Source organism: Oryx dammah, unplaced genomic scaffold (genome assembly GCF_014754425.2).
Source record: "Oryx dammah isolate SB20612 unplaced genomic scaffold, SCBI_Odam_1.1 HiC_scaffold_27, whole genome shotgun sequence".
Lineage (NCBI taxonomy): Eukaryota > Metazoa > Chordata > Mammalia > Artiodactyla > Bovidae > Oryx > Oryx dammah.
The window spans coordinates 49,515,297-49,528,124 of NW_024070211.1; the positions used below are offsets into that span (position 1 = coordinate 49,515,297).

Below are 12,828 nucleotides of genomic sequence, written 5' to 3' on the forward strand. Positions count from 1 at the left end.
CCCACGTTACAAATTGGATTATTTTTTTTTTACTTTACAATATTGTATTGGTTTTGCCATACATTGATACAAATTGAATTTTAATTGCTGTCTTTAAAGCCTATTTTACCTATTTTGTAATACAACTTTCCTGTCATATAATGATCTGGCTTTAAATAATCTATTTTGAGGTTTATTCTGTTACTTTGAATAATCAAGTGTTATATGTACTTTTATCAAACAAATCACTTGTAAATTTATTAGATGACTAACTTATTTAAAATAGAGTTTAACATCCTTCAATAAATAATGCATTTGCTTCAATTAAATACATAACAAAGGAATAGGATGTTGATTATTTGTAAGTATTGGGAAACTAGTGGCAAATCAGGTATGATCATTCATTCTGTTCTAAATGCTGTGTAAACATCTACTGCTTGTCTCCGCAATGGAAATAGGCTATGTCACCTTAACTCCAGCTGCTAGTTTTCATCTAATATTCTCTTCAGTTCAGTCACTCAGTCGTGTCCGACTCTTTGCAGCCCTATGGACTGCAGCATGCCAGGCTTCTCTATCACCAACTCCTGGCGCTTGCTCAAACTCATGTCCATCAAGTCGGTGATGCCATCTAACAGCCTCATTCTCTGTCATCCCCTTCTCCTCCTGCCTTCAATCTTTCCCAGCATCAGGGAAATATTCTCTTAGAAACTGTATTTATTCATAAAAGCAACTTTTCTGGTGGTGGTTTTAACATTACTGTGGAAATGAAAACCACATGGAAGTAGAAATATTGTGATAATTTTAATAAACTTGAAGTAGAGTTGCAATAATATCAATAAAAGGTGGGAAAATTATATTTCCAGGCATAAACTGTAAGTTGACTGGGTTTAATGTAAGATAAACTTTGTCATAAGCAATTTTAAATAATTTTGCCTAAAATAATTTTTGCTACTTTTCTTTGCTCTTAACAGTCACGTTCTATATCTAGTTCCCCTGTGATGGTAGCTCAGCCTGTTTATCAACAACCTGCATATCACTACCAGGTAAACATTAAATTACAATGCAAATCTTTGATAGTTTCAGTTCTTTTTAGAATAGCTTTCATTTTAGTCTTTCTCATGCAAATAAATACTCGTAATTTAAAAGAGGTAGTTAATTAAGCCTTGATAGCAGTGGTATTTTCTTTTTTTTAAATGAGGGATCTAAATGTCCTATAAGAAGATAGATCGTTTACTTATGCTGTTGTCATGTCTGACTCTTTGCCACCCCATGGACTGCAGCATGCCAGGCTTCCCTGTCCTTCACTGTCTCCTGGAGTTTCCTCAAATTCATGTCCATTGAGTTGGTGATGCTATCTAACCATCTTGTCCTCTGCAGCCCTCTCCTTCTTTTGCCTTTAATCTTACCTAGCATCAGAGTCTTTTCCAGTTAGTTGGCTCTTTGCATCAGGTGGCCAAAGTATTGAAACTTGAGCATCAGTCCTTCCAATAAAGGACTTATTTTTATCAAATGTAATAGGGTCGGTTTTGCTCCCCTGGCTAACATAGAAATAATTTCCAAGGTATTATGAAACTACTGGACCACAGGCTGATTTTTTTTTAATGTTACTGTTATTATGTCAGTTTCTAGTTATTATATTTAATAAACATATCATAATTAAATATTGTGATTTATGGCAACCTCTTTTAGTTAATCAACATTCTTCTTTTCATTAATTCTTATGGGAGGTTGAGGGTAAGTAAACTCTAATGCCAGACCATTTTGGTGTTTTGTAAATAAAATGTAATTGGAAAACAGCCATATTGGTTTACATAATTGTTTGTGGCTGCTTTTGTGCTGCAGTAGAAGAGTTGAGTGGTTGCAACAGAGATATATGGCCTGCAAGCTTAAAATATTTACCCATTAACCCTTTACAGAAAATGGTTGCCTACTTCTGGAGAAGGAAATGGCAACCCACTCCAGTACTCTTGCCTGGAAAATTCCATGGACTAAGGAACCTGGTAGACTGCAGTCCATGGGGTTGCAAAGAGTCATACATGACTGAGCAACTTCACTTTCACTTCTGGTCTATAGCATTCGCAAATAAAATCACATTCTTTTATACCTTAGAAATAGTAGAAAACTTTGTTTCTGGGTTTTTTTTCTTTTTGAACTTTATTAGACCCATATGAAATATTATGGTTACTGAAATTATTTTAGTATTAGACTAGGTTTGGGGGAGTTGTTCTTAAATTCTGTTACTATGCTAAGTATAAAATTATCTAAAGTATTTTATTCACTTAGTAAAAATGAAAGTAACTTGATGGCTTTTATTTAAAGTGCATATGTAGTGTGACTATTCCTAATTCAAAATTTTGAGAGGCCCCAAAGACAACATTAAATAATAGGCCATTTAACAAGACAAACCAAAAGTCATGAAACCAGTTTTAAGACCCTTAGCTTATGCCCATTTTGAGCACATGAGGATGTGCTCATTATTAACCGCATCTTGAGGATGAGGTTAATAAAGAAGACTGGTAATGAGGCTTTTTTAACAAGAGAGTTTTAGAGTGCTGTGGCATTTCCCATTCTCAACCAAGTGAAGAGGACTTTAGAAAATGAGTAGAGAGTTTAATATTTGTCCCCTGAAATTCGTGAGATAGAATCTTTTAGACCTGTGCATGCATGCTTGCTAAATCACTTCAGTCATGTCCAACTCTTTGTGATGCTATGGACTATAGCCCGCCAGGCTCCTCTTTCCATGGAGATTCTCTGGGCAAGAATACTGGAATGGGTTGCCATGCCTTCCTCTAGGTGTTGTGGACTATGGAAGCAGAGCCAGAAAAGAAGGCTATGGGGGAACATGCTGAATGTCTCATAGGAAGCAAAGTTTGTTTCCCAAGAGCAAGATAAGAACCTCACAGAAGAAAATCTTTCCAAAAAAGTATAAAGTGACCCCAAGAGAGAAAAAATCTATGTGAAGTAGACCCCTAGAATCTAGGTCTAAAATTGTAGTCAGAAGTTCTCAGCAAGGACATCACCAAAGAAAAAAGTACCTGACAAGAGAGTCAGCATTTGGAATCTGTTAACATGCCAAAAAATAATTTTTCCTGATTTTTATCTGGAGGCTAGCAAAACCAGCTCAACACAATGTTTTTTATTTGTCTGTTTACCCTTTGAAAATTTTGTTTTTTATTGAAGTATAGTTGATGTACACTAGCTTCAGGTGTACATCATAGTGATTCAAAATTTTTATAGATTTTACTCCCTTTATAGTTATTATAAAATATTGGCCAGGACTTCCCTTGTGGCTCAGTGGTGAAGAGTTCACCTGCCAGTGCAAGAGACACGGGTTCAGTCCCTCATGCAGGAAGTTCTCACATGCCATGGAGCAACTAAGCCTATGCGTTACAACTATTGAGTCTGTGCTCTAGAGCCGGGAAGCTGCAACTGCTGAGCCCACATGCCACTGAAGCCCATACACTCAGAGCCTTTGCTCAGGAACAAGAGGAGCCACCTCAGTGAGAAGCCCACGCACCCCAACTAGAGAGTAGCCTCCCACTCCCTCAACTAGAGAAAACCCAAGCATAGCAACAAAGACCCAGCACAACCAAAAATAAATTATTTTTTAAGTGTCTGTATTCCCTGTGTGGGCTTCTCAGGTGGCACTGGTGGTAAGGAACCTGACTGCCAGTGCAAGAGAGCTAAGAGATGTTGGTTTGATCCTTGGGTCGAGAAGATCCCTTAGAGGAGGAAATGGCAACCCACTCCAGTATTCTTGCTTGGAGAACCCCATGAACAGAGGAGCTTGGCGGGCTACAGTCCATAGGGTCATAGAGTTGGACACAACTAAAGCAACTTAACCTGCATGCAGACCCTGTATATCCTTGTGTTGTGTTAGTCGCTCAGTCATGTCTGACCCCACAGACTGCGGCCCTCCAGGCTCCTCTGTCCATGGGATTTTCCAGGCAAGAATACTGGAGTGGGTTGCCATTATATCCTTACAGTTTATTTATTTTATACATAATAGCTTGTACCTTTTAACCCCAGCCTTCTTTTTCCCTCCCCCTTCTCTCTCACCACTGGTAAACACTAGTTTTAACAAAGTGCTTTTTAAAGTGTCAGGGGTGAGAAATATTGAAGTTGCTTTCTGCTTGCACTTTGTGGAGTCCAGCTCCTCCTCCATTAATTGATTACATATGTACATGCATGACATAGATGTATTCTGTAAAGTTTCTAACACAGTTTAGTTTTATACTTCGGCTCTGATTTTCCACTTGACACAAATTACAAAACTGGAAGTATATTACCTAGATATACTTGGGCAAGATTTTTGTACCAATTTGTAACATAATTTTTTGCAATGTAAGCAATAATTTCACTTTGCATATTTCTTTCCAGTTATATATTTATTCATCATCATTCTCCCTTTAAAACTGCCACTTTGATAATCTCTTCCCTTGCTCTTTTTACAAATTCTGAGATTGATAGCTTTATCAGTTTTTGTTAGTCAAATCAGATAATGACTGGTTCAGTCAGTATTTATCTCTTTTGTATATTTCACTTCAGAAGTAGATAGTGATTTTATTTATCTAACAAATCTGCACATTAATCATGTTATTTCAGATTTTTATTAAAATATTTTCTTAAGAGATGATCTTGCCTTTTTAAACATGCTATAAAGAACACAGAGCTCACTTGGTTATCATATTGATGTCATCCATTAGCAGTTGATGTCGTCTACCCAAAATTAACCATTTCAATAGTAGATTCATGGAATCTTATTTTCTGTCTTTTTTACTTTAATAATTTAAAAAAATTTATTAAAGGTAGAAAATAAGCTAAAACATTTATTTTAAAGAATACTACAAATGAGTTAAAAAGACTGTGTTTACTGTTGTCATCTTACAATAGGTACCTTAAATAACTTGACTCTCTTTTTTATTTAAATAAAGCTTTATTTAGATATTCATATACCATATACAATTCACCTTTTCAAAGATTACAACAGAATGTGTGCTAAGTTGCTTCTTACATCTGACTCTTTGCAACCCTATGGACTGTAGCTAGCCCACCAGGTTCCTCTGTCCATGGGATTCTCCAGGCAAGACTACTGGAATGAGTGAGTTGCCATGCCCTTCTCCAGGGGATCTTCCTGACTCAGAGATCAAACCCACATCTCTGTGTCTCCTGGATCAGCAGGCTTACCTCTGGCACCACCTGGGAAGCCTCTACAACAGAGTAGATTTTACTAAATTTACAGTTGCTACCATACCACAGGGTGGGGGCGGGGAGATTTACCCGTTAGTAGTCATTCCTCTTACCCCCTCCTCCCTGTCCTAGGCAACCAGTAATATATCAATACTTTCTGTCTTTATAGATTTGCCTATTTTTGGACATTGTATGCCTATAATACCACATTTTGTTTATCTTTTCATTTGTTGATGGACTTTTGGGTTGTTTCCACCTTTACTCTCTTACAGATAATGCTGTTATGAACATTTGTGTACAGATTTTTTGTGGACTTATGTTTTCGTTTCTGTTAGCTCTTGTATCTAGGAGTGGAATTGCTAAATCAAATGGTATCTCTATATTTAACCTTTTAAGGATGTGTCATGCTTTCCAAAAGTCTGCACCATTTTACAGTCCCACCAGCAGTTTATGAGGGTTTCTCCACATCTTTGCACACACTTATTATCTACATTTTTTACTATAGCCATACTAGTGTATGTGAAGTGATATCACAGTGTAGTTTTGATTTCCATTGTTGCTGTTCAGTCACTAAGGAATGTCTAACTCTCTGCTTCCCTGTCCTTCACCATCTCCCAGAGTTTGCTCAAAAACATGTGTCCATAGAGTCAGTGATGCTATCTATCTCATCCTCTGCCACTCTCTTCTCCTTTTGCCTTCAATCTTTCCCAGCATCAGGGTCTTTTCTAATGAGTCAGCTCTTTGCATCAGGTGATCAAAGTATTGCAGCTTCAGCTTCAGCATCAGTCCTTCCTACAAATATTCAGGGTTGATTTCCTTTAGGATTGGCTGGTTTGATCTCCTCGCAGTCCAAGCGACTCTCAAGAATCTTGCCCAGCACCACAATCCGAAAGCATCAATTCTTTGGTGCTCAGCCTTCTTTATATCCCAATTCTCACATCCGTACACAACTACTGGACAAACCATAGCTTTGACTATACAGAACTTTATTGGTAAAGTGATGTCTTTACTTTTACATATGCTCTCTAGGTTTGTCATAGCTTTTCTTCCAAGGGGCAAGCGTCTTAATTTCATGGCTACAGTCACCATTCACAGTGATTTTGAAGCCCAAGAAAGTAAAATCTGTTAGTGTTTCCACTTTTCCTCCCTCTATTAGCCATGAAGTAGCTTCAGCAATACGTGAACCGTGAACTTCCAGATGTTCAAGCTGGTTTTAGAAAAGGCAGAGGAGCCAGAGATCAAATTGCCAACATCCACTGGATCATCGAAAAAGCAAGAGAATTTCAGAAAAACATATTTCTGCTTAATTGACTATGCCACAGCATTTGACTATGTGGATCACAATCAACTGTGGAAAATTCTAAAAGAGATGGGAATACCAGACCACCTGACCTGCCTCTTGAGAAATCTATATGCAGGTCAGGAAGCAACAGTTAGAACTGGACATGGAACAATAGGCTGGTTCCAAATAGGAAAAGGAGTACGTCAAGGCTGTATATTGTCACCCTGCTTATTTAACTTATATGCAGAGTACATCATGAGAAATGCTGGGCTGGAAGAAGCACAAGCTGAAGTCAAGATTGCCAGGAGAAATATCAATAACCTCAGATATGCAGATGACACCACCCTTATGGCAGAAAGTGAAGAACTAAAAAGCCTCTTGATGAAAGTGAAAGTAGAGAGTGAAAAAGTTGGCTTAAAGCTCAACATTCAGAAAACGAAGATCATGGCATCTGGTCCCATCATTTCATGGGAAACAGATGGGGAAACAGTGTCAGACTTTATATTTTGGGGCTCCAGAATCACTGCAGATGGTGACTGCAGCCATGAAATTAAAAGACGCTTACTCCTTGGAAGGAAAGTTATGACCAACCTAGACAGCACATTCAAAAGCAGAGACATTACTTTGCCAACAAAGGTCCGTCTAGTCAAGGCTATGGTTTTTCCTGTGGTCATATATGGATGTGAGAAATGGACTGTGAAGAAAGCTGAGTGCCGAAGAATTGATGCTTTTGAACTGTGGTGTTGGAGAAGACTCTTGAGATTCCCTTGGACTGCAAGGAGATCCAACCAGTCCATTCTAAAGGAGATCAGTCCTGGGTGTTCATTGGAAGGACTGATGCTAAAGCTGAAACTCCAATACTTTGGCCACCTCATGTGAAGAGTTGACTCATTGGAAAAGATTCTGATGCTGGGAGGGATTGGGGGCAGGAGGAGAAGGGAACGACCGAGGATGAGATGGCTGGATGGCATCACCAACTTGATGGACATGAGTCTGAGTAAACTCTGGGAGTTGGTGATGGACAGGGAGGCCTGGCGTGCTGTGATTCATAGGGTTGCAAAGACTGAGCGACTGAACTGAGTTGAACTGAACTGAATAGAACCAGATGCCATGATCTTAGTTCTTTGATTGTTGAATTTTAAGCCAGCTCTTTTTCTCTCCTCTCATCCTCTGTTACAAGGCTCTTTAGTTCCTCTTCACTTTCTGCCATTAGAGTGGTATCATCTGTATATATGAGGTTGTTGATATTTCTCCCAGCAGTCTTAATTTCAGCCTGTAATTCATCCACCCTGGCATTTCGCATGGTGTACTTTGCATATGAGTTTAAATGATCATTGTGACAATATACAGCCTTATTGCACTCCTTTCCCAATTTTGAACCAGTCCATTGTTCCATGTCCAGTTCTAACTGTTGCTTCTTGACCCACATACAGATTTCTCAGGAGACAGGTAAGGTGGTCTGGTATTCCCGTGTCTTTAAGAATTTTCCACAGTTTGTTGTGTTCCACACAGTCAAAGGCTTTAGCATAGTCAATGAAGCATAAGAAGATGTTTTTCTGAAATTCACTTCTTTTCTCCATGATCCAGCAAATGTTGACAATTTGATTTCTGGTTCCTCTGCCATTTCTAAACCCAGCTTCTACATTTGGAAATTCTCAGTTCACATAGTGCTGAAGCCTAGCTTGAAGGATTTTTCACACTAGCATGTGAAATGAGTGCAGTTGTATGGTAGTTTGAACATTCTTTGGCATTGTGCTGCTTTGGGGGTGGAATAAAAACTGACATTTTCCAACCCTGTGACTGCTGCTGAGTTTTCCAGATTTGCTGACACATTGAGCACAGTACTTTTAACAGCATCATCTTAGGATTTTAAATAGCTCGGCTAGAATTCCATCACCTCTGCTAGCTTTGTTTGTAGTAATGCTTCATGAGGCCCACTTGACTTCACACTCTAGGATGTCTGGCTCTAGGTGAGTGACCACACTATCATGGTTATCCTGGTCATGAAGACCTTTTTTTGTATAGTTCTGTGTATTCTTGCCACCTCTTAATCTCTTCTGCTTCTGTTAGGTCCTTAACGTTTCTATCCTTTGTTGTCCCTACATTTGCATGAAATGTTCCCTAGATATCTCCGGTTTTGTTAAAGAAATCTCTAGTCTTTCCTGTTCTGTTGTTTCCCTCTATTTCTTCACATTGTTCATGGAAGAAGTCCTATCTCTCCTTGTTAGTCTCTGGAACTCTGCATTCGGTTCGGTTTATCTTTCCCTTTCTTCCTTGCTTGCTTTTCACTTCTCTTCTTTCCTCAGCTATTTGAAAAGCCTCATCAGACCACCACTTTGCTTTCTTGCATTTCTTTTCTTTGGGATGGTTTTGGTCACCACCTCCTATACAGTGTTAGAAACCTTGACCATAGTTCTTTAGGCACTCTATGTGCCATATCTGATCCCTTTCATCTATTCATCACCTCCACCATATAATCATAAAACATTTGATTTAGGTCATACCTAAATGGCCTAGTGGTTTTCCCTATTTTTTTCAATTTAAGCCTGAATTTTGCAGTAAGGAGCTGATAATCTAAGCCATAGTCTGTTGCTGGTCTTGTTTTTTTGCTGATTGTATAGAGCTTCTCCATCTTTGGCTGCAAAGAGTATAATCAGTCTGATTTCAGTGATCATCTGGCAATGTCCATATGGAAAGTTATCTCTTGTGTTGTTAGAAAGGGGTATTTGCTATGCCCAGTGTGTTCTCTTGATAAAACTGTTAGTCTTTGCCCTGCTTCATTTTGTACTCGAAGGCCTAACTTGCCTATTACTTACTCCTGGTATCTCTTGACGTCCTACTTTTGTATTCCAATCCCCTATGATGAAAAGACATCTTTTTTTTTTTTGCTGTTAATTCTAGAAGGTCTTGGAGGTCTTCATCAGACCAGTCAACTTCAGCTTCCTCAGCATCAATGGTTCAGGCACTGTGAGGTTCAACGGTTTGCCTTGGAAACAGACTAAGATTATTCTGTCATTTTTGAGATTGTACCCAAGTAGTGCATTTCAGACTCTTTTTTTGGCTATGAGGGCTATTCCATTTCTTCTAAGGGATTCTTGCCCACAACAGTAGTTAGAGTGGTCATCTGAATCAAATTCACCCATTCCCATCTATTTTAGTTCACTGATTCCTAAAATGTCAATGTTCACTTTTGCCATCTCCTGCTTGACCATGTCTAGTTTACCTTGATTCATGGATCTAACATTCCAGAAGTTTCTATGTGATATTGTTTTAATAGCATCGGACTCTCTTTTCACCACCAGACACATCCACAACTGGGCGTCATTTCTGCTTTGGCCCAGCCTTTTCTTTCTTCTGGAGCTCTCTCTCTGCTCTTCCCTAGTAGCACATTGGACACCTACAAACATGGGGGACTCATTTTCCAGTCCCATATCTTTTTGCCTTTTCATACTGCTCATGGGGTTCTCACAGCAAGAATACTGGAGTGGTTTGTCATTCCCTCCTCCAGTGGATCCCGTTTTGTCAGAACTCTTTGCTGTGACCCATCCGTCTTGGGTGGCCCTGCCCAGGATGGCTCATAGTTTCATTGAGTTAGTCAAGCCCCTTCACTACAACAAGGCTTTGATCTATGAAGAGGATTACAAGGCAAATGATGTTGAATATCTTTTAGATGCTTATTGATGGGTTTTGTGTATTTTCTTTGCAATAATGTCTGTTCATATCCTTAACCAATTTTTATATTGGGTTAAGGGATTGTTAAGTGAAAGTCACTCAGTTGTATCGGACTCTTTGCAACCTCCTTGGAATTCTCCAGGCCAGAATACTGGAGCCAGAATACTGAAGCCTTTCCCTTCTCCAGGGGATCTTCCCAATCGAGGAATCGAACCCAGGTCCCATGCATTCCACTCAGATTCCTTACCAGCTGAGCCACAAGGAATGCCCTTATATTGGGTTACTTGCCTTTTATTATTCAGCTGTATGGGTTCTTTGCTTAGATACAAGTTCCTTATCAGCTATATAATTTATAAATATTTCTTACAGTCTTGTGGTTTATTTTTACCTCCTTGATGGTGTCTTTTGTACCACAAAAGTTTTTCACGTTAGTGAAATCCAGTTTATCTATTTTTCTCTTATTGTTTCCTGTGCTTTTGATGTCATATTTTTTTTAATTGCCAGGTTCAAAGTCACAAAGATTTACATCTATGTTTTCTTCTAAGAGTTTATAGTTTTAGCTCTTACATTTCTATCTCCTACCCATGTTGGGTTAATTTTTGTATATGGTTTGAAGTATAGGGGTTCAACTTCATACTTTTGCAGGTAGATATTCAGTTTTAACCCTTGTTTACAATCTGGCGGGCTTTTTTTTTTTGTTTTTCTTTTTTTTGTCTTTTCGTTTTAGGCCCCTGCACAGTGTCTACCAGGTCAATGGCAATGGAATGTTCCTCAGGTAAATACTAACTTTTAACTTTTTTCACTGTTTTTGTGAAGACTACATGAATATTTAAGTCAGGAAGACTAGATTTGAGACCTTCCTCTAGTATTTATTAACTGTGATACTGATTTATTAACTGATTTGGCAATTCATTTAATCACTATATTTCTCAGCTTTTTCATTTGCAAATGGAACTAATGATACCATACCTTGGAAAGTTTTCTCACATGACTTTTGTAAAGATCAAATGAGACCATGTAAGTAAAAGTATTTTATAAATAAGTGCTATGTTATTAATATTAGAAAACAGCATTTTTCTAGCTTCACTTCAGATTTTGCTTCAGTTTTATTTATGTTTCTAAATGAATATTCCATCTCTCACATTTGATAACAAATGGTATACCACCAGAAAGTTGGTTTGACAAGTCCCACTTCATGGGAAGTCAGAAAGCTGAACAGAGACATTTGTTGTTGTTCAGTCTCTCAGTCATGTCCTAGTCTTTGAAACTCTGTGGACTGCAGCACACCAGGATTCCCTGTCCTTCACCATTTCCCAGAGCTTTCTCAGACTCATTCCCATTGAGTCGGTGATACGATCCAACCATCTCATCTTCTGTCATTCCATTCTGCTCCTGCCTTCAATCTTTCCTGGCATCAAGATCTTTTCCAGTGAATCAGCTCTTCCCATCAGATGGCCAGAGGAGTAGAGCTTCAGCTTCAGCATCAGTGCCTCCAGTGAATATTCAGGATTGACTTCCTTTATGATTGACTGATTTGATCTCCTTGCAGTCCAAGGGACTTTCAAGAGTTCTCCAACACCACAGTTCGGTTCAGTTCAGTTCAGTTGCTCAGTCGTGTCCAACTCTTGGCGACCCCATGAATCGCAGCACGCCAGGCCTCCCTGTCCATCACCAACTCTCGGAGTTTACTCAGACTCACATCCATCGAGTCTGTGATGCCATCCAGCCATCTCATCCTTGGACGTTTCCTTCTCCTCCTGCCCCCAATCCCTCCCAGCATCAGAGTCTTTTCCAATGAGTCAACTCTTCACATGAGGTGGCCAAAGTACTGGCGTTTCAGCTTTAGCATCATCCTTCCAAAGAAATCCCAGGGCTGGTCTCCTTCAGAATGGACTGGTTGGATCTCCTTGCAGTCCAAGGGACTCTCAAGAGTCTTCTCCAACACCACAGTTCAAAAGCATCAATTCTTCAGCACTCAGCCTTCTTCACACTCTTCTTTTCAACTCTCACATCTATACATGACTACTGGAAAAACCATAGCCTGACTAGACGGACCTTTGTTGGCAAAGTAATGTCTCTGCTTTTGAATATACTATCTAGGTTGGTCATAACTTTTCTTCCCAGGAGTAAGTGTCTTTTAATTTCATGGCTGCAGTCACCATCTGCAGTAATTTTGGAGCCCAAAAAAATAAAGTCTAACACTGTTTCCACTGTTTCCCCATCTATTTCCCATGAAGTGATGGGACCAGATGCCATGATCTTCGTTTTCTGAATGTTGAGCTTTAAGCCAACTTTTTCACTTTCATCAAGAGGCTTTTGAGTTCCTCTTCACTTTCTGCCATAAGGATGGTGTCATCTGCATATCTGAGGTTATTGATATTTCTCCTGGCAATCTTGATTCCAGCTTGTGCTTCTACACACACTAGTAAAGTAATGCTCAAAATTCTCCAAGCCAGGCTTCAGCAATACGTGAACCATGAACTTCCAGATGTTCAAGCTGGTTTTAGAAAACGCAGAGGAGCCAAAGAGCAAATTGCTAACATCCACTGGATCATCGAAAAAGCAAGAGAGTTCCAGAAAAACATCTATTTCTGCTTTGCTAACTGTGCCAAAGCCTTTGACTCTGTGGATCACGATAAACTGGGAAATTCTGAAAGAGATGGGAATACCAGACCACCTGACCTGCCTCTTGAGAAACCTATATG

The 12,828-nt window shown here is 39.2% G+C and overlaps 1 protein-coding gene across 3 annotated transcripts in view; it reads left to right on the forward strand.

Annotated features, from left to right (window-relative positions):
• BOLL (boule homolog, RNA binding protein) overlaps positions 1–12,828 on the forward strand; it is a 66,309-nt gene that overhangs the window by 26,678 nt on the left and 26,803 nt on the right. Inside the window, exons 7-8 of one of the 3 annotated variants that reach the window (XM_040228862.1) lie at positions 951–1,022; positions 10,851–10,898. The exons of 1 other annotated variant lie outside the window; for it this stretch is intronic. In XM_040228862.1, coding sequence (XP_040084796.1) covers positions 951–1,022; positions 10,851–10,898 — 120 coding nt within the window. The remainder of the gene's footprint in view (positions 1–950; positions 1,023–10,850; positions 10,899–12,828) is intronic. One more of the 3 variants, XM_040228863.1, reaches the window with a different exon arrangement.